This window comes from Leishmania infantum, chromosome 17, assembly GCF_000002875.2.
Source record: "Leishmania infantum JPCM5 genome chromosome 17".
Lineage (NCBI taxonomy): Eukaryota > Euglenozoa > Kinetoplastea > Trypanosomatida > Trypanosomatidae > Leishmania > Leishmania infantum.
The window spans coordinates 156507-176494 of NC_009401.2; the positions used below are offsets into that span (position 1 = coordinate 156507).

At 59.5% G+C, this 19988-nt stretch overlaps 3 protein-coding genes across 3 annotated transcripts; all 3 read right to left on the bottom strand.

Annotated features, from left to right (window-relative positions):
• Window positions 1-109: 109 nt before the first annotated feature.
• Window positions 110-937, bottom strand: LINJ_17_0430 (putative Qa-SNARE protein; the record flags this gene model as incomplete). Its single annotated transcript, XM_001464659.1, has 1 exon — window positions 110-937. One exon carries the CDS (start codon window positions 935-937, stop codon window positions 110-112), a length of 828 nt encoding a protein of 275 aa, XP_001464696.1.
• A 3738-nt stretch (window positions 938-4675) lies between these two features.
• Window positions 4676-8128, bottom strand: LINJ_17_0440 (putative protein kinase; the record flags this gene model as incomplete). The annotated part of the gene is made up of 1 exon (XM_001464666.1): window positions 4676-8128. The coding sequence occupies one exon, from the start codon at window positions 8126-8128 to the stop codon at window positions 4676-4678; it is 3453 nt and encodes a 1150-aa protein (XP_001464703.1).
• Window positions 8129-12254: 4126 nt separating this feature from the next.
• LINJ_17_0450 (hypothetical protein, unknown function) lies at window positions 12255-15428 on the bottom strand (the record flags this gene model as incomplete). Its single annotated transcript, XM_001464667.1, has 1 exon — window positions 12255-15428. One exon carries the CDS (start codon window positions 15426-15428, stop codon window positions 12255-12257), a length of 3174 nt encoding a protein of 1057 aa, XP_001464704.1.
• Window positions 15429-19988: the final 4560 nt, after the last annotated feature.

Sequence of the window (19988 nt, forward strand, 5' to 3'; positions counted from 1 at the left end):
TGCACAGCTGCGCAGCAAGAACCTTCCAGTGAAGATCGGCATGCACACATGCGTACCAGCTCGTTGTGCACCTCCCCCCCCCTCTCCCCTTGATCCTCCTCCGCCTCCTTCACCGCCACTTGTGCTTGAGCACCGCCAACACCACAGTAATGATGATGCACACCACAATGACGATCACAAAACAGATGATCAACCTGTCACGAGCCATGCGGCGCATAAAACACTTCAACTCCGTGCTCGCACGCCCGAGCTCGGAGCGCATCTCGTCCAGCTCGACAGTGGTTTGCTTGATCTGCTCCGTCTGCGCCCGCAGCGTCGTGGCTGCCTCGTTTCCGAGCGTCTCAGTCTCGTTCAGCAGCTTCTCCGAGCGCCCAAGAGACTGCAGGGTGCTGTGCTGCACCTCGTTGATGCGCGTCGCCGCCTGGCGAGCCTCCGCACGGTTCGGCATCACCGGGCCGTCCCCTCCTTCGGCTTCATCGTTGTCGCCCTCGCGCGGCGGCCAGTGCACGCTGGTGCTGCGTTGGCCTTGAGACGACGGCGCAGCTGTAGCGACCTCCATGGAGGCGGCGGTGCTCTGGACAGCACGCTCTTTGCTCTGCTGCACCCACTCGCGCAGAGACGCGATCTTCCTTGCATGCTCACTTGCGTGTGCTTCGTACACGCCGCGCTCCTCACCGTCCAGCAGGCGCATCTCCACTCGGAGCTGCTGCAGGAGTCGATTCAGCCGCCGTAGAATGTCTTGGGCTTTAGCGAACGTCGCCGCACGCGCAGAGGAAGCGTTGACGTTCCCACCCCCTCTTCTACCTGCGCCGCTGCTACTGCTGTTGCCAACGCCGACGGTAGCCTGCTGGCGTGGTGCGTGCACGTCGAGGGGAAGTGCTTCGACCTGTTGCTCGAGGTCGAGCAGCTCTTCATGATACAGGGCTGCGTCCGTCATGACGTAGCGATGGTGCTCTCTGGAAAAGGTCTGTGTATGAGAGCATAGATGGTGGTGAAAATGGTGGTGCCGACAGTGGTACAGTACTCTTCTGCCCCTTCATGTCGCGCCTCCAGTCGGGCGTGTGTAGCAGCAGTGGTGGAAGTACTAACCGGTCGCGTGGCGCCCTTGTGGGAACGGGGGAACGAGGGTGAGTGGTCATGCGCGTATGGAAGACACGGAACGGAACAGGAGCAAGAGGGATAGGGTGGGGAGAGAGGGAAGGGCGAGGGGGCAGATGCCACGCGAAAACACTCCGGTACAACCGCAGAGACGAGTGCGAGGGCGTTCAAGATCATGGCGATTCAGCGCCGAGCTGGTAGAGCTACAGAGAGGAGGGGATAAGAGGAGCTGCAGCTCAGCACGCGCATGTGCGTGCGTGCACAGTGAACGAGACACTCGAGGGAGGCGCGAGGAAGACGGTCGGTGAAGGAGCATGTGCGTATGCGAGCAGCTCCACCCCCTGCGCGCACGCAGCACACGCTCCCTCTTGGCAGTGATGCCTCCCCCCCTTCCTTCACGGCCATCTCCGCGCCGCGCAGGAGCCACACCCGTTTCGTTGCAGTCGCATGTGTTCGTAAAGCTTCGATCACGGCCTGCTATTCGGTGCATGGTTTTGTTGGTCACCAAGTCGGCGCTTTCATTGGACACGCATCAACATGATTTCGTTTCAGGCGAAAGAAGAGGGGGGAGGAGGAAGTGGAGGAGGGGTCGCGCCCTCGAGCACGTGTGTGTGTGTGTGTGTGGATGAGAGCGGCAGCACCACACCACGAAGAAACGCAGCCCGAGAGTAATAAAAGAAAAAAACAGGAGACCCGAAAAAAAAGTGCCGCCTACGCAACGGAAGGAAGAGGGGACGCGCGTGGTGTCTGCGGTGGGCGTAACTGGTGGGTGGGTGGGTGGATGGAACAAGAGCAAGAGCGAGGGAGAGAGAAACGAGAGGAGGAGAAGGGGAGAGGGGGAGAGGGGGAGAGGGGGCGTGCGTGCGTACGTTTGCCCCATCCACGTGAGCCTGTGCACGTGTGCGGGTGTCTGTGCAACGTGTCCATGCTGGCAGATGAAAAACTGACAGGCGGCACCTCAGGCGCACATGCTCTCACATCTGAACACCTGCACATATGCCTGCGGGCGCGCCAACACTCAAGATACGAGAAGAAAAGAAGGGAGGTGCAGACGCTCGAGTACACGAACGCCGTCGACAGGCGACGCCATCTGTGTGCGTCACCCTCCCCTTGCCGACCGTTTCAGGTTGTTCCTCTCTGCTTCCGACTCTTCACTGCATACCGACCTCACTGCAAGAGGGGAAGGAGGAAGACGAGGCGGGAGGCCCACGCACGCATAACGGCAGAGAGAGAGAGACAGACAGACATGAACGCGTGCGTCCGTGTGCGCGGCAGGGAGCGAACTCCAGCAGCAACGCACAAGCGAAGGAAAAGAGCGAAAAGTATTCAGGCACACGAGAGCACAGGCACGACGACAATAACCTATACCATTCAAGAAGAGGGGGAGGGCACCAGTGAAATCCATGGACGGAAAAAAAAAGAGAACATGGCGATGCCGATGACAATGACCCACGGCGATACACCGCCGCGTTCGGGAGTTCGGCCATGCAAAGAGCTGTGCGTGTGTGTGTATATGTGGAGCGGGGAGAACAGACGGTCCTTCGCCACCGATCGTTCCCCCCCCCGTCGCCTCCGCATAACCCATGCGCACGCGAAAACGAACAGAACTGAAACACCAACGAAAAAGAGAAACGGCGGAAATTAAAACAGGGGAGAAGTCGTAATAAAAGAAGACGCGTCATCGCATACGGATATAGATGTATGCACGTGGGCCCGTCGGTGGGGGGGGGGTCGGTGGACGCACCTGCGCGCGCGTCTCCCGTGTCGTCCGTCGTGAAGAACGGCACCGAATCATGCAGACGTCAGATACAAGTGAGAGGCCTAGCATTTATTCGAGAGGACTCAAGCGAGCACACACACACGCGCACGCAGGCAGACGCAGACGCACACAAGCGCGTCCCCGCACGCGCAGACTCGCATGCACAACTCAGCACAGGCAAAGCGATCACCGCCCTACCGCGCACGAGAAGGTCACACCGCAGCCGACAACACCACGCACGTGGCAAGCGAAGGAACACGCAAACATGCAAGCGCACCACCGGAGCATCATCACGAATTCAGATCACAACGCGAACTCCACGGAGACGCTACGCTCCACAAGCACTACCAAGGGCAAAACAAGCAGTGCAGTAGAGAGGAAAAGGGAAAGCGGGAGAACAAGAAAAGGCGTTAGCTCAGGAGTGCGCATTCACCCCTGGTCCTCTTCACGAGCAGTAAGGCATCCATGCGCAGTGAAACAGCATGCGTTCGGGGGCAGCGCACCTTACACATCCAAGCGAGCAGAGCGCACGCAAGGGTGAACAACACAAAAGTGTGGGTGGCACCAAACATCAAAAACAGGGCACCGAGCGTAGAGCTTGTGCGCGAGAAAGCGATGAAGGCGATTGATGCGGAAGCGAAGCCAGTCAACTCTGGTGGAGGGAACGCGAAAGATGCACGCACACGCACATACACAGAGAGAGAGAGACAGACAGACAACTGTGCGCCTACCTCCCACATCAAGAATAAAAAAAAAGTACAAAAGGCCAACACCAGTACAGTTGCCTCTATATCCACAGATCAAGTGGTGGAAGAGAGCGGAGGACGGTAAATGGTTGCACACACACACATATAGCAGACCTCGTGAAGAGGCAGCGACCATAACAGAGAGCACGCTGCAGCTCTGTGTGTCGTCATGAAAAGCGCGGCGCGTGACATACATCTCTGTCCGTGCGCTCGTCTGAGCACTCGAGAAGACCAAAACGGAGATGTTGCCCTCTTAGGATGAGTCCACTCCTTTGCCAGGCAACGCGAGGTCCACCTCCGCCCTCGAGCCTCCCCGGCGCTGCCACAGGCCACCCGTCGCGTGGCGCGGCGCAGCCCTAGGCGCACGCCGGTGCAGCAGTGCGCCGGCTCAGCCATCTGAGAGCACGGCCTCGGCAGCGGACTCCACCCACACCCCACTCCGCAGGCAGCCTCACAGCCGCTCCCGTCATGCCGGCCACCGCCCCCGGTGCACCCCCCTCGCGGTGGCGCAGGCTCCCTCCACCAGTGGGCAGCGAGGGCCGGGTGACAGATGCCTTCGAGCCACGCCGGCACTCGGCTTGTCATGTCGGCGGCACAAGCGTGCTCGCGGTCGCTGGCCGCTCCGGCGCCGCGCCATCCACGACCTGACCGCCGACATCAGTCGCCGTGCATCGCTCTGGCCCCCGCGCGTCGCCGGTGCTTGGCCCTGTGGCCACCAGAGGGGCGGCTCGGCATTCGGCTGGGGATAGGGCGGGGGCGGGACCGCCTGGCTTTCTCCCACAAGGAGAGAGGGAGAGTGGGGGGTGCACTGGGCCCTGTGAGGCCGCGCGCTGGGGCGCTGTGGCCCCCTCCCTCCCCCCGCTCACCTCACCGTCTCCTCCTGTGATCCGGGAGCGCAAGCAGCAGAAGCAGCAGCCAAAGAGGCAGCGGCAACAGGAAGACAGCATGCGGGGGGTCGATGACTGGGGATGGGGAAAGAAGGGATTAGGCGCCGGAGCAGGCACAGGTTAGACATGCATTCAAGAACAGGTCTTTCGTATCTGCTCTCTTTCCATCCTGCGCACCACGCTGCCTACATGAACTTGAAGAAGGGGTGGTGCATGAGCTCCCTCGCAGAGGGCCGCTTTTTGCGGTCCACGACAAAGATGGCGTTGAGCATGTGGATGAGCTCCTGGCTGATTTCCGGCGGTGACGTCACGGTTGTGGCTGGCAGCGCCGCTCTGAAGGACTTTGAGGAAGTCGACGCGAAGGACCCGGTCATGCTGGCGGTGTTGGAGTTCGACAACGTGGCGTCGAAACTAGCAGAAGCCTCCGCAGCAGTGTTTGCGGCTGCTACGGTTGTCACCAGGGGATCATGCGGTCGCTCGAGGTGCGTTGTGTCGTCCAAGCATCCAATCTTGAAGAGCAGCGCGATGGGTTCCGGTGAGGTGCCCGTCTGGGCGTTGTACCACGGCAGGTGACCCGTGATGAGCTGTACCACCGAGCAGCCAAAGGACCAGATGTCAGACGCGGACGAGTAGGTCCCCTGCACGCACTCGGGGGCCATGTACGCTGCCGTACCGGCGAGTGCGTTGGATTTCAGTGTGCGGTTGTTGTCGCTGAGAACGAGGCTAGTGCCGAAGTCGGTCAGCTTCACCGTACCGTCGGAGCTGAGCAGCATGTTCGCAGGCTTCACGTCGCGGTGAATGACGCCGCGCGAGTGCAAATAGGCGAGCCCCGAGACCACATCGCGCGCGTAGCGACGCACGACGCTCTCCCGCAGCACGCCGCGCGGGTGATGGCGCAGCACGTCCTGCAGCGAGCCCGACGGCATCCACTCCATGTAGATGCGCGCTGTCTCCTTCATGACCATGAAGGCAACCACACGCACGATGTTCGGGTGCGACAGCTCCGTCAGCACCGTGTACTCCTGCAGCACCTCGCGCACCGCGACGCTGTGGGCCTTAGACGAGTCCAGCGGCAGCTCCTTCGCAGCCAAGTAGCACCCGGTCACCTCGTCCCACGCGCGGAACACCTTGCCGTAGCTGCCCTGGCCAAGTGGGACGTCCATCAGGATCTGAAAACGGTCAATCAGCTTTAGTGTGTCGTTGCACGAGCACTCCTCATTGCAAATCACCACCACATCTTCCGCCTGCAGGAGTGCCTCAATCGACCGCTCCGCCGACTTCTCCGCCCCGGCGACGCTGAGGCTGCTGTTGTTCGCACTGGAGCTGCTGGGAGAGACGAAGTCCGTCTTGTCGTCGCTAGAGCCGAACCCGGTCGCCTGCAAACACTGAGGCTCGGATGGCAGAGAGCGAAAAGCATGCGCAGGGTTCCGGGCCGTCGCATCACCGTAGCTACCATGGTGGCCGCCAGACTCAGGCGCGCTGCCGTCCGAGGAGAGGAAGCCCTGGACACTGCTGTTTTCCCGCTTCGCCGCCGGGGACGTTGACTCGCATGGCGTCGTGAGCGCCTTCTCGGCCGCGGCCAAGGCGTTGTTGGTGAAGTCGCGCCACTGGCTCCAGAGTCCATCCAGCCCATCTTGAAAGATCCGGTGAAGGATGGCGGCCTCTTTTTCGTCGAAGAGCGCGCACACCGCATCCACCTGCCGACTCCACATGGGTGGCTGTTCTCCCTCCTGTGCGCTGTTGAACTCGTAGAGCATCAGCAGGGCATCGCGCACCCCCGCGTCTAGCAGAGTGGTGGAATGCGCGCCGCTCTCGCGCGAAGAGGTAGCCGGGGTCGGCAAAGATGCACCGTCCACCGCGACGGTGGACAACGGGCCGCACACCTCTGTTGCCCGCCCCTCCGTCGCGCCGGCGGCGGAGGGTGAAAGCACGCCGCTGCTGCTGGTCGCCTGATGAGGCAATGGCTGCGTAGCAGTATGTGATGCGTCCGCCGTCTTGGCACAGCCGTTTCCCTGGAGCTGCTTAAGTGTTTCACGGAACGCGGCAAAGTCATCCTCTGGTATCAGCTTCAGCGCTGCGGCCGCCTTTTTCGAAACCTCCGCAGACACGTGCTGGGCCGACTCGCAGTAAGTCTTGAACGTGCGGACAGCGCAGTTGAACTGGTACATAGCGCTGTAGTGCATGTTCACGAGGCCGAGTGCGGCTTCCGGGGAGAGCGTTAAATCTACCCTTGCACCGATGTCTGCAAGGCGGCTGCTATCGCCGCAGCCGCTGCTTGTGATGGCGGTTGGCGGCTGCTCAGCACGGGTGGTCTGCGTCCTCGTCAGTGGCGCCCCCGACTCCGTCTGCACCGAGTTCACCAGCGTGCGCAGGGAGGTAAAGATGGAGTGCACCAACCGCACTAAAGCGCGGCACGCCACCTCATAGAGCAGGACTGCGTTGCGCAGCCGTATCGTTGCAATGGCCACGCCAGTCGGACAGATCAAGATGCTCGGGTCCGTCGCGGCGACCGTCTTGATGAGCTCCAGTGTGTCGTCGAGCAGCCCCTTCCATGACGCAGGAGTCGTGCGGCACGACGAGAAATCAGAGGCCTGGCCCGCGGAGTCGCTGACGGAGCAGTCGTCCGAGTCGCACAAGATCTCGCCGCGCACCAGGTCCAGTGCCGGGTGGCGGAAGCGATACTCGCAGAGAGCCTCCATATAGGCCGTGTTAGTAATGAAGAAACATATCTCCCTTTCAGGTATATCGAAGGTGGGGTCGATGTGCACCGGAAGGGCTTCGTTCCCTTGCGAGAGCCACGAGGCCGCCCCGCTACTGCACATCCCCTTCAGCTTCAGCTGCTCCAGGAAACAGGCCGTCAACGGCTTCACAGCTCCATTACCGCCGACGATGTTCGCCGACTTCCGTCGACTGCGCGCTGACTTACGCCCTGCCGAGCCGTGCTTGATGGGCTGCAGCGAGCCTGGAAGCCGATCCCCGCTAATGTTCCCCTGCGGAGTTTGCTTGATCACGTCAGCGAGATGCGACACCTGAAAAAGCGATGCACCGCTAGCGTGAACGCTCTCGATGAAGTTGCGCGAGCCGCGCCACAGCAGCGCGAAAAGTAGGTTCGATGTCTTGCCAATCACCCACACCTGCCCTGTCTCCATGCGGTCACACATCTGCGCCACCAGCCAGTCGCACATTTCTTTTTCCGTGCACAAGCCGTTCTTGGACGAGGTGAGGGAGACGATGAAATCGACCAGCTTTGCGGGCACCGGTGTCGCGTCGTTCTTCGTCGCTTCCTTGAACGCGAGGATGCTCTTGGTGCACTGGAAGCGGCGCACCTCGAGCGGGATGCCCTTCGCCGCCACGTCCACCTCGTCCTTTCCGCGCCGCACAGAGGCGCCGGCAGACTTGACCGATAATAAGTCGGTGCCTGTGCGCTCGCGCGAAAGGCCGCCGGTTCGCGAGCCACTCTCGCCAGCGTCGCCGTCGATAAGGTCCTCTTCGTGGTTGTCGTACACGCTCGCTACGCCATCAGGCCTGCATGAGAACAGTTCTTTATTATTCTTTCCTGGGCACACGCAACCAGTCAGGCTGCAAGTGCCGTCTGAGTTCGCCGCTGCAGCGGCGGCCGCCGCCTCCAGGTGCTGCATCACGCCGTTCACATCCGCCTCTTCTGACGTCGTCACGGATGTGCCCGAGCTAAGGCTGCTGCTGTGGTGACGGTGAGGACACAGGCAACCACCGTCGCGCACGTCCTGGTTCAAGGATATGCTGAAGTCGTGCATGGTCTTCTCTCGACGTTTTCTCTTTACTGTATTTCCTTCAATGAGCGACGAGCACACGCATGTGTGCACCAGCACGAGTTCGTACTGTTATGCACCCGTCGTATGTCCCTGCTAGAGCGCCGTCGACGTGGTGGCCCCTGTCCTCCTTTCCAGATCAGGCGCGCACGGGCAGGACAGCAGCGTCGAGTTTTTCGTTAGAGGAAAAAGAAGGTGATAGAGAAATACGGGCAATAGCGCCACAGAGCGCGATATAGTTGTGAAATAGTGTGTGGGGATGGGGGAGGGGAGGGGGAAGGGGGAAGGGGGAAGGGGCACACAGTGATGCCGGTGCTGCATGCAGGTCGTTATTGCTTGTGCGAGAGGAGGCAGACTCACAGACGGGGAGGGAAGGTAACGAGAAGCGCGCGCGCGTAGGAGAAGTCCGTGTTCAACCAAGACAGCAACAAGCAGCAAAGGGAGGGGGATAATACAGTCGAGGCGAACACCCCCACACTCAACAAAATACCGAAGAAACGCAGGCTGTAGAGTGACACTGAGAAGGGGGAGGAAGGCAGACAGAGGAAAGGAAAGAGGGGAAGAAGGCGTGAGGCAGGAAGGAGAGGGGGGAAACTAATACCGAAAGAACGCGACAGCGACTGCACAGCCAAATCAGCAAAAAAAAAACGAAGCCGACAAGAAGTACGGGCGTGGGTGTGTATGAGGTAACGAGTGCTGGCAGACGTCGGGAGAGGCTGGTGTGCGCCGCCGTGCGATGGAATCAAAGGCCGGCCCAACCTTCGCAACGGCGTGCTCCACGGGCGCTGGGGTGCCACACGCAGGAACTCAATAAAAAGTGTTCGTTGTACCTTTCCTTCGCGTAGACACCGAAAGCACGCGGAGAAACCAAAGAGAGAGAGAGAGAAAGAGAGAGACACACGGAAGACACGCAAGACGATCTCAACGCTCACTCGCCGCTGTGGCTGCGGCGCCTGCTGCACACCAGCAGCGAGCACAAACACAGCGCACACGCTTTGAATATGTACGCGCGTGTGCGTGCGCGTGTGGCCGGCGTGTGCGTGTGCGTGTGCGTGTGGCCGGCGTGTGCACACGAAGCAGGAAAAAAAAAAAAACGAAAACGAAGTTGAAGAGAAAATTGGCGTCGTCGTATGCGCACGCTTCTGCTACCTCACCCTAGTGCAGCACGCGCGCGCGCGTGTGTGTAGGAGTGTATGGGTTGGGCGGGAGAAGGGGAGAGTGAAGGCTCAGCATACACTCTGGGGCACACACACACACACACAAACACGCACGCAGGAAAGACACCGCAGCAGCGACAGCAGGAGAGGGGGGGGAGCACGACTGGCGAGTTTAAAGCGCACCAGAGAGACGAACAGCAAAATGCCAACAGCGGCAGCGGCAACAGCACTCAAGAAAGGAAAGAGTCAAGTAGGGAAGAGGGGAGGTCGCAGCGGTGCGCGCACACACACAAGAGAAGAGAAAGCGATGCAACGAGACCAGCAGTGAGACAAAAAACGAAAACAGGAAAAGACGGCGTGAGAGAGAGAGAGAGTTTGTGTGGGTGGGTGGGTGACGGCGTGAGTGCGAAGGGCAAAAAGCCAAGCAGGGAAAGAAAGAAAAAAACGCAGATGAACCGCTATTCAGGCGTCTGTGTTTGGGGGGAGGGGGAAAATAGAGGTAAAGGGTTAGAGAGGTGTGTGTGATGGGCTAACAGCTGCGCGTCTACTCCGAAAGCAGCAACACATGCTATATATATATATATATATAACACAAAGAATAAGGAGGAGAGAGAAATCGCTTCGCTTCGTCAGTGTGCAGTTCCCTTTTTTGTTTTCTCCCGTATTGTTTTTTTTGTGGCGTCCTTCGTTGTTCGGATGTGACCGAGGGGAGTGGGGCTGTGCGGCGGCGATGACGCACGGAGGGTGTGTATGTGCAACTATCGAATAAGCGCACAAGTTGGCACACGGTTTGAGGTCTTTGGAGAGTCGCAACACACGCTGCGCAGAGAACGTGAAAGAGTGCTTCGATTTCTCTTCCTCCTCTTCTTATCTTTGTTTTGTTTTTTGTTTTTTTTTGTGTTGCGTTGCGGCGACACCCGCAAGAAATCAATACGACGCAACAGCGGCGCTTCACGCTACAGCACACCGCAGACACAGCAGCGAGGATGCTTTAGTCTTTTTCCTATGGTCGTCGTCGTTGTGGATTGCCTTTTTGTGTCGTGTACGGCGGTATGGAGGAAAATGATGCTTTTTGAGACTCGACGGCACTTTCACACTGCTGTGCGGATGCTTGCTGTTGTGGTGGTGATAACGAGACTGCCTCACGCTCGGTATCGCGTTTTTTCACATGAGGACAGTGTGCACGTATATATGTGTATGCGACCCCAAGGAGGGGGGGGGGCACAGAGAGAGAAGATAAGGAAGAGAAAAAGCGGGCGCTGTTTCTAGAACAGTAAGAGATGAGGTTGCGTGTGGGCGTGCAACGGGGCGAGTGACATCCTTTCTTCCTCTCAGGATGAGTCCACTCCTCTGCCAGGCAACGCGAGGTCCACCTCCGCCCTCGAGCCTCCCCGGCGCTGCCACAGGCCACCCGTCGCGTGGCGCGGCGCAGCCCTAGGCGCACACCGGTGCAGCAGTGCGCCGGCTCAGCCATCTGAGAGCACGGCCTCGGCAGCGGACTCCACCCACACCCCACTCCGCAGGCAGCCTCACAGCCGCTCCCGTCATGCCGGCCACCGCCCCCGGTGCACCCCCCTCGCGGTGGCGCAGGCTCCCTCCACCAGTGGGCAGCGAGGGCCGGGTGACAGATGCCTTCGAGCCACGCCGGCACTCGGCTTGTCATGTCGGCGGCACAAGCGTGCTCGCGGTCGCTGGCCGCTCCGGCGCCGCGCCATCCACGACCTGACCGCCGACATCAGTCGCCGTGCATCGCTCTGGCCCCCGCGCGTCGCCGGTGCTTGGCCCTGTGGCCACCAGAGGAGTGGCTCGGCATTTGGCTGGGGATAGGGCGGGGGCGGGACCGCCTGGCTTTCTCCCACAAGGAGAGAGGGAGAGTGGGGGGTGCACTGGGCCCTGTGAGGCCGCGCGCTGGGGCGCTGTGGCCCCCTCCCTCCACCCGTAATCAGAGGGCAGAAGATGCCGCAGGACAAAAGCGTTCAAAGGTTGATGGAAAAGGGAGTTAGCTCTTCTGCTGATAGGCGCTGACGACGAAGATGATGACACACTGCGCGTGGACCGTACCCGTCACTCCGATAAGCAGCAGCGGCAAGGATGCACACACACAGGCACACGCAAAGTCAGCAGAGAGACGACGACGACGATCACGACGACGAAAGGGAGTGAGGGAGGCCTTTGGCTACTTATTGGCCGGTCCATCGGTGCATCTACGCGCCACCGACGAGCACACGTGCGGCCTGCACCCCTGAAAGAAGGCGGTAGAACAGCAAAACAAGGCCGCCGTATTCTTTCAGTGGTCTGTGGGCCTTTGTTTCCTGCACCCGCCCGCCTGCCCGCCCCTTTCAGGTCCCTTTCTCCAGAACGGCTCCCTCGCCTCTACATCCACGATGCCACGACCGTGTTGCGCTTTCTGTGGCATCGCTCCATACGGGTGCACTTGCACGCAGAAGGGGCGGCAAAGTACGATGCGCGAAAGGCGGAGAATGCACCGAGATTGGGCGAGGCAGAGAGGAGAGGAAGAGCCTGTGTGTGTTTGTGTGTGTTTGTGTGTGTGTGTGTGTGGTGTGTGTGTTTGTGGGCGTGTGTGTGAAACAGAGAGAGAGGCCGGCTGGAAATGCGTACAAGGGCAAGCGTGCACAGAAAAGCACACATGCGCTCATCGCGCATCTGCGTGCTATTCTCTCCATCTCGCGGGTCTTACTTTCCGCCGGTTGGGTTGTTTTGTTGTCTATATATATATATATTAACATGTTATGGTGGCTGTGAAGCACACATGCAGCTGCTGCTGCCACCACCACCACCACCACTCCATCGCCGCCCCTTCAAGACACGGCAAGGGAGGCCGCCTCCATCTCCCTTGCCCCGGCCGTGGCGTGTCGGGTAAAGGCAAAGCCCGGCATCACGCCGTAAAAAGCCTCACAGGACGCAATATTTGTGGCATTGTGGTACGCGCCGTCGTCTGTCAAAATGGTCCCCACTGCAATGGCACACCCGCCGCCCCACTCCCGCGCCCGCGCGCCGCGCCCCTTGGCGACCTCGTCAGCCGGCACCCGCAGCGTGAGCTTGTACACGTTCGTCCTTACCATCGCATCTGCGTCTGTGAGGGGTGGCATGTAGTCGCTGCACCGGCACACGGGGCAGCCGTTGTTCTCGTTCACCTCACCGTCTACGACAGCGGGCTTGTAGTGGTAATGCGAGCCGATGCACTCGACATGGAAACAATGGCCGCACAGGGTGCGCAACACCGGCAGCGGGCTGTGCAGCAGCTGGAGACAAATCGGGCACACATCCGCTTCATCGATCAGGTGGTCGTTTGCCATGCCAGTCGCAAGCGCGTGCCGACTTGCCATCGTGGCAGCATCCCCGGCGGCGGCAGTGTCGCAACGCCCGTCAGTCTCCGTCAAGAGGCTGCTGATATTGGCGATGGAGCAGCGCTGTTTCCAGTCCTGTGGAGGCACAGGCAGACTCGCGTGCACGTCGGCGGTCAGCTCCGTCTCCTCGGCGAGCATCGGGCACGCAGCGCTCAGCTCGGCCAGCCGATCCACAGGAAGGACCCAGCCGACGGGCATCACGCCGTACGGTGAAACGCCCATGACCACCTCCACTGTCATATCACCCTCGCTCTCCTCGCAGGCGGACGCGAGCACGGAGTGCACCCTCACCTTGGAGAAGCGACCAAAGGCAAACGGAGCGCGCAGATGAGGGATGGGGTGCACTGCGCGCAGCAGCCGCATCTCGCTGCTCTTGTAGTAATAGTAGCTGCATGCAACGCATACATCGTATCCGATGCAGCCCTCGTACTCCAGCACCACCTCGCTGCGCACGCCGCTGTCGAGCACGGCTTGAAAGCTGACGCGACGCTCTGTCACGCAACACATGTCACATTGCACGCCGCCGAGGGAGAAGATGATCGGGTTGCTGAGTTGCAGGCGAAACGCGTTTGTAGGGTTGATGAGAACCGTCAGCTCACCCCCGCACGGGTCGTAGGTCGGCGATGCCCAGTGCTTCACGATCGCCTTCTCTGCCGCATGCAACGCACGCTGATCATGATTGCCCTTGTCATCTTCATTCACGACCGGCATCTCCGTCAGCGGCAGCTGCATCAGCTCCGTGATCAGCTCGAGCTCCTTCTGCGACAGAGAGGGTGCCAGGCGGCAGAACCCGTCGTTGAAAGTACGGCGCTCCGGCTGCTCGATGCACGGAAGCAGCGTGCCCACGTTCTTCTCTGGCACTGTGTCCGCCACCAAGCGTGCAAGAGGTGTGCTGCACGGCGCCGGGCTCCGCGCGAACTCGTACGCCATCTTGACGGCGTCCTCGCCGCGAGTTTGTGGCCCCAGAAACACCTTCTGCTGCGGCACGTTGGCGCTGTTAGGGCCGACGGCGGCCTCACTGCCCTCATCTTCGCTGTCGTCGTTGCCTTCATGTCGGGAGTTGCCATCGTCAGCCATGATGCTTTCCGCATCCACCGACGATGGCGACGACGGTGCCGTGGTGGAGTTGTCAACGTCCGCTTCGCCCTGTGCGCCTGCGCGACGCCTCACAGTTGCCGGCGCCCCCGGAGGCACCATCATGAGTGTCACCAGATGCCCATTCGCTTCCCCCAGCCACTTGTTGAGAAACTGCCGGAGCTGCTCCTCCCGGTCGTCCGCCCACTGCGCCCGCAAGTTCAGCGGGTAGCGTGGCCATGTCAGCACACAGCTGCAGATGCGCACAACCTCGGCTCCCGCCTGCTTGATCTGCGCCACCGACACGGAGCCTTGGATGATGACGGACGCGTAGCACGAGAAGAAGAACTTATGGACGCTGTCACGCAAGCGAAAGGCGTTGTCCGGCAGCCCCACACGTATGCTCCGCTTCACCTCTCTCGAAATGTAAAAGCCCTCTAACTCATCATCCTCATCGTCATTATCGTCGCTGTTTTCCATATTTTTCACCTCTCCTTCGCTGGCATAGGCGGTGGCGCCGTCCTCGTGTGCCGCTGTTACCGCCGTCTCGCAGCTGCCGTGGGAAGTATATGCGAAGGCCCGCGCGGCAGCGTCAGAGGGCGGCGCATCGACGCCCCCTGTGCCCTCTTGCGCAGCACGGTTGCGCAAGTACTGGCAACGCTGCTCCACCCGCTTTCGCCGTACCGCCATGTAGTAGATCAAGGTGTGCACGGCACGAAAGTAGTCCTCCATCTGCTCCCCGAACAGCTTCGCTCCTATGCAGATGAACTGGTGCAGCCACTCGCTCGGGGCCTGGTCGTACAGCTCGAGCTGCCGCACACGCTCCCTCTTCTCATCATCCACATCGCACGCCAGCGACGATGCCGTTGTGCTCGACGCTGACGAGGTGTGGCGAGCGTCGCAGTCGTCCCATGGCTTGGGGGACGCTCTGTGTCGCTGTTTCGAGCTCGTGCCCCGGTACCGCCGCCGCCCATGCGTTTTGGCAGGCTCCCCTGACGCATCACAAGAAGTAGCCTCCGACCGCAGCAGCGGATTGCGACTTTGTAACGACGCAGGCGACAGAAAGCCGCTGCCGTCACGGAGGCCTCCGCGGCTGGCGGCGAGATTGGAAGCTTGACCCGCTGGTGGCGTGACCGCGACTGATTGAACCGCTCCGTCATCAGTGGCCCCCTCAGAGGCGGCGGCGGCTGGCGGCGGGGCGACGGGAGTGGAAAACTGCGATGGCGGCGCGGCAACCTCATCCGCGGCAGAAATGGCGCCAGCGTCCGCTGCGGTTCCCTTGCCGGCTCCTGTGCGACGACTCCTCTCGGCACGCTCCTCATCGTCGTCGTCCTTGTCCTCCTCGGACAGCTCGCCCTCTGAGACGGGAATATCGATCACCTCACCCGAGAGCCGGCGGTTCTGGCGATCGAATCGCGTTTTCTGCTCGAGGTGGATGTCGTCTGGAAGCGACGCCAGCAGCGCTCGCGCTGCCCGGAGCGCGTTGATGAGCTCGTCGCCCGTGTAGGAAATCCCGTCCACGGCGTCGCGAAACGCCTCGGCGAAGTTCATGGGTGCGAACGTGAAAGGGAAGGGGAAGGGGCGGCACACACACACATGCACCTATGCACGCAGGCCTATGCACACACGTTGGCCTATTCAAGGGCACGGGGGGGGGGGAACAAGCAAAATCCGATGGCGGTGTGCTATGGGCCGCGACGCGGATAGCACAACAACGGACCACAGCGTGAGCTAATGACGGTGACGGCGACAACGAAAACAGAAATATATGTATAAGCCGCACGAGAGGTGGAGGAGGGTGGAAGGGTGCAGGTGACCTCGAAGCAGAGAGAGCGCGTGCCCTTTTTGTTTTCTATCTTCAATGGGGCAGTACTCAAGGGAAAAAAAATGCGAGCGCTTGTATGCGTGTGCGTGTGTATGGGTGTGCCTGCCTGACCGAGTGACGGAGAGAGCGAGAGTCCGCAGAGATAGAGGGTGGGTGTGTGATCCCCTACCAGTGGCAACGCGCGACTAACGAGAAAAGAAAGCCCGCTGGCTGCGGGAGAAGAAGGCAGATAGACAAGGAGCAAGCAAGAGGAGGTTTTCATTGTCGGGTAGGGAGAAGAATGACGCGTAGCTGTCGTCGTCCCTATATGCAATGTGCGTGACAAACACGTGCACTGGCGCATCAACGGTGTTGCGTGTGTATTTGTGTGTGTGTGTGTGTGTGTGTGTGTGTGGGTGTGTGGGTGTGGGTGCGGGTGTTCCTTTATGCCTGTAGGCGCGGTGATCAAGGAAAGCACACAGCCACGCAGCTACACACACGCTCTTGCAGATCAAATTTTGTTTTGTTGGTTTCCTTCGTTCTTTCTTCGTCCACTCGTATCGCAGCTTCCTCGTTGTTAAGGCATCTGTGTGTCCATGCCCGTTCGCACGCTTGCGTGTTTGCGCGTGTCAGTATGATGAGAATCCGCGGTGCCACAAACTCGCAGAGGCCACACACACACACACGCACGCACACGCGCACAAAAAAAAAAGAAGTGAAGGAGCCTATAATCAAAATGAGGCCGTCGAGCACACGCACACACAAGAAAGGAAGAAAGAGAAGCTCCACAGGTCAGAGAGCATGTAGGCAGACAACACACAGAGGGAGAGAGAGACACACCAGACACACACACGCACACACTGCGGTGGCACTGTGCATGACATGTCCCAGATAAGCGCACATGCGTGTGTATGTGTGTGTGTCGGTCATTTTTTTAGCTGCTTCGACGACGGGGAAGTGCAACAGCAAAAACAAAATTGGAAACAGGAAAGGTGCCCAGTGGCAACGTCGCGAGCGACCTGCCCTGCCCCTTCCTCCGTCTCTCCCTCCCCCAAGAAGACAGAGAGCGAGTGAGAGCACGCACGCCCGCGCTACTTTTTTTTGTTCGGGTGTGCCATCTCTCTCCCTTGCCGCCTGCGCTTCGAATCCATCCTACCCACCACCGATGACCGACAGGAGTGTTAGGCTACACACATACACACGCGCGCACATACGCATATGTGAATGTAGGTAGGCATGTGTACTCGGGGAGAGAGGAGAGAGGTTTGATTGCATGATTCGCTGGCAGGTGGTCTTCTCTGTTGCTTCCTTCTCGTTCCGCTGCTGCTGCTTGCGCGTGGGCGTGTGTGTGTGTGTGTGTGTGTGATGTTGGTGTCGCTACGAAGAAGAGAAACCAGAAGAACAAGTGGCCCAGCATCGGCTACGCCTCACTACGACTTAGCAGCAGCAGCAGCAAGCGCCAAGAGGAGCCACAGTGCACTCATCCAAAGGCAAGACAGCGCGTGAAAGAAGAACAAAGTAGCAGAGGCGGCACACGCAGATGAAGGCAGCGAGGAGGAGGAGGAGGAGGCGCATAAAAATTCAGCCAAGCGAAACACGCGCACACACCCACACACACATACACACCTGAAAAAGGCAAAGCAAGCAAGCCATGAAAAAGAAGGCACAAAAACGACATGGAAAGCCACAACGCACCCCCTGAGTTTCGATAAGTTCGAGTCAGCGAGACGGAGGCAAGGAAAATGGAGGCATGCCCACAAAACGAGGCGTCCAACACACGCCTCGCACGCATGCGCGCATACACATACATTGATTCCGTGTGTGTGTGTGTGTGTGTGTGTGTGCCGGAGAAGGTGGAAAAAGAGGGAGGGGGTGGGACGGGGTGAGAAGGTGAAGAGCAAAACGCATTCAAGAAAAACCGACAAGAGCGACGCCTCGACAGCACAACGCCCTCCCTCGCCTCGTGACGGCGACAACACAACGCGCGGCAACACTTGTGACAGAAATGCCGCAGCGAAAAGGTGCGCTCTAAAGCGATGAAACGACACGCACGCAAAAATCCGCGAGTATTGGAAAAGACAGCAAGCTGAAAAATGGGCATGCACGAGCGCACACGCACAGGCAAAACACGCAGTCATCAGCAGGACCATCCCTATCAGCTACCGGCACCCCTCCTCCCTCCCTTCCTTCCTACGCCCTTCGCAAGCCCCAGCATCATTATCGTTGTGCAGGTGCGTCAGAACAAGAAGAAAGAAATGGGGCGCGAAGAGAGAGAGACACGAAAGTAAAAGGCAAGGTGGCGTATGAGGCAGCGGTGGCGAGAAAGAAGGGCGGGAGGAAAATGGGAGAGAGGGAGGAAATGGGGGACAAGAGGAGAAAGCACAAGGAAGACGAAGTAGTGTCAAGACGGAATGGCACTGATCTATTTCTCAAGTTCTCCTCGTCCATTGTGATGGGTCCGCTCAGATCCGTTTCTTCACACCATATCTCACCCCTCACCCCACAGCGCCTCTTTCCAGTTACTGCAGCATGGCCGCCCGTGTTGGTGTCTCTGTGCATCGCAGTTTGTGGGGTAGGAAGAGTGCCTCGGGGCAGCCATCAGATTGAACAGAAAGAGAAGCACGATCATCGGGTGCATGCACGCGCACACAGTGATACGCGTATGCGCACTCCCATAAAAGTGCGCGCAGAGGTGGAGGGAAGGGCGAAAAGAAGGTGTGTTCTCCCTCGCTATTCGGTGAAGACAACACAACATCAAGGCAGGCACGGGAGCACAAAGAGAAGAGGGAGAAGACGTCATCTGTTTTTTTTTCTGTGTGCGTGTGTGTGTGTGTGTGTCTACACTTGATAAGCTCAACCCTCTCAGAATCGAAGCGCCCTTTCTCTCGACAGTCAAGCAAAAGAGTCAGTGAGCGAGACAGAGGGAGAGACACGCGGACGCGGGGAGAGGGTTGGGTAGGGGGGAGATATAAAGAAAGAGAGGGGGAGGGAAGGGAAGGGAAGGGAAGGGAAGGGAAGGGAGAGAGTTCACGAAGCAGCGATGATGACACAAAAAACAAGACGAAGGACAAGAAGCACAGATGCGCATGCATTAGAGAGAAAAGTGGAAAGGACAGAGAGAAAGCGAGAGAGAGAGAGAGCGGCACACAGGACACACACGCACATGGAAAAGAGAAGGCGAAAATAAGCAAGAAGCCATTCGAGAAGCGTCAAAAGACGCGTACAGAGGAATCAAGTCGGTTTGTTGGTTTCCTACGGATATCATCCTCCCTCACTCCACTCCTCTCCACCGCCGGTTTTTGTTTGGTTTCCTTGCCGGAAGCCCTCCAGCCTCGCCCGCCATCCACCAACGCCAACAACACAAACATAAGTGAACCACAAAGCATTCCTGATTGCATGTAGGGAGCGAGACGTCACGCCACACTGCACCCTCGTTCGTTCACCCCACTAGAGACTGCTTCATTCGTTCCTTTTCTTCGCATCTGTTGTAGTAAAGTCGGCAGCGACACACACACGCACACATGCACAAAAAGCAGTCCTCCAGCAACGACGACATAACACAACATGGTGCTGCATGTGTGCTTATATAGATACCATATAAAAAGAAAACGAAATTTCGGAAGAGAAGCACAACAAGTCATCACCCAGACGCATGCAGACAACCTCAGCTCACCCGGCCCTCTGTTGCGCTGCGGCTGAGCCCTGGACGTCTTGGACGAGCCTTCGCACCGTCGAGCCGGGGCCACGTGTCTAGCGGGCTCCCCTCGCCCCTCCTCGTCCCTTCTTCACGTGCGTATCGTGTGATCGGCACCAGGCAGACCTGGGTGCACTGCATGTCTTGATCCAGAGCGTGCTGCGTCCATGGCCCCGCTCGAGGGCGGAGGCGGTGGTCTCCGTCGCGCCGCTAGTAGGGGCTGGTCTCCTTGCATGCCGGGTGTGCTCAAGGAAGGGGTTTGCCAGCCTCAGGGGTCAGGACCCTCGGAGACGCTGCACCGCTGCCGGTGTGCCGTGGCTGCTGCCTTTTTTTTTTCTCCTTTCGTATCTTTGTTGAATCATCGGCACGATTCCCGGCGAGCTGGTGCAGGTGTGATCATCGTGACAGCACGCCTCTTCGGCACGGCGCCAGCCCAGACCTGTCTGCCGACACCACGAGTCCGCACCCGTATCCCCGAATGGGGGCGGGACAGGATGCGCAGGCTGCTTGGCTTCCCCACAAAGAGTGGGCACTGGACCCGGTGTGGCAGCGCGGTAAGGTGACCCGGAATCAGCATGGTCGGGGTTAGCGAAAAGTAAAGAGGAAGGGCAAT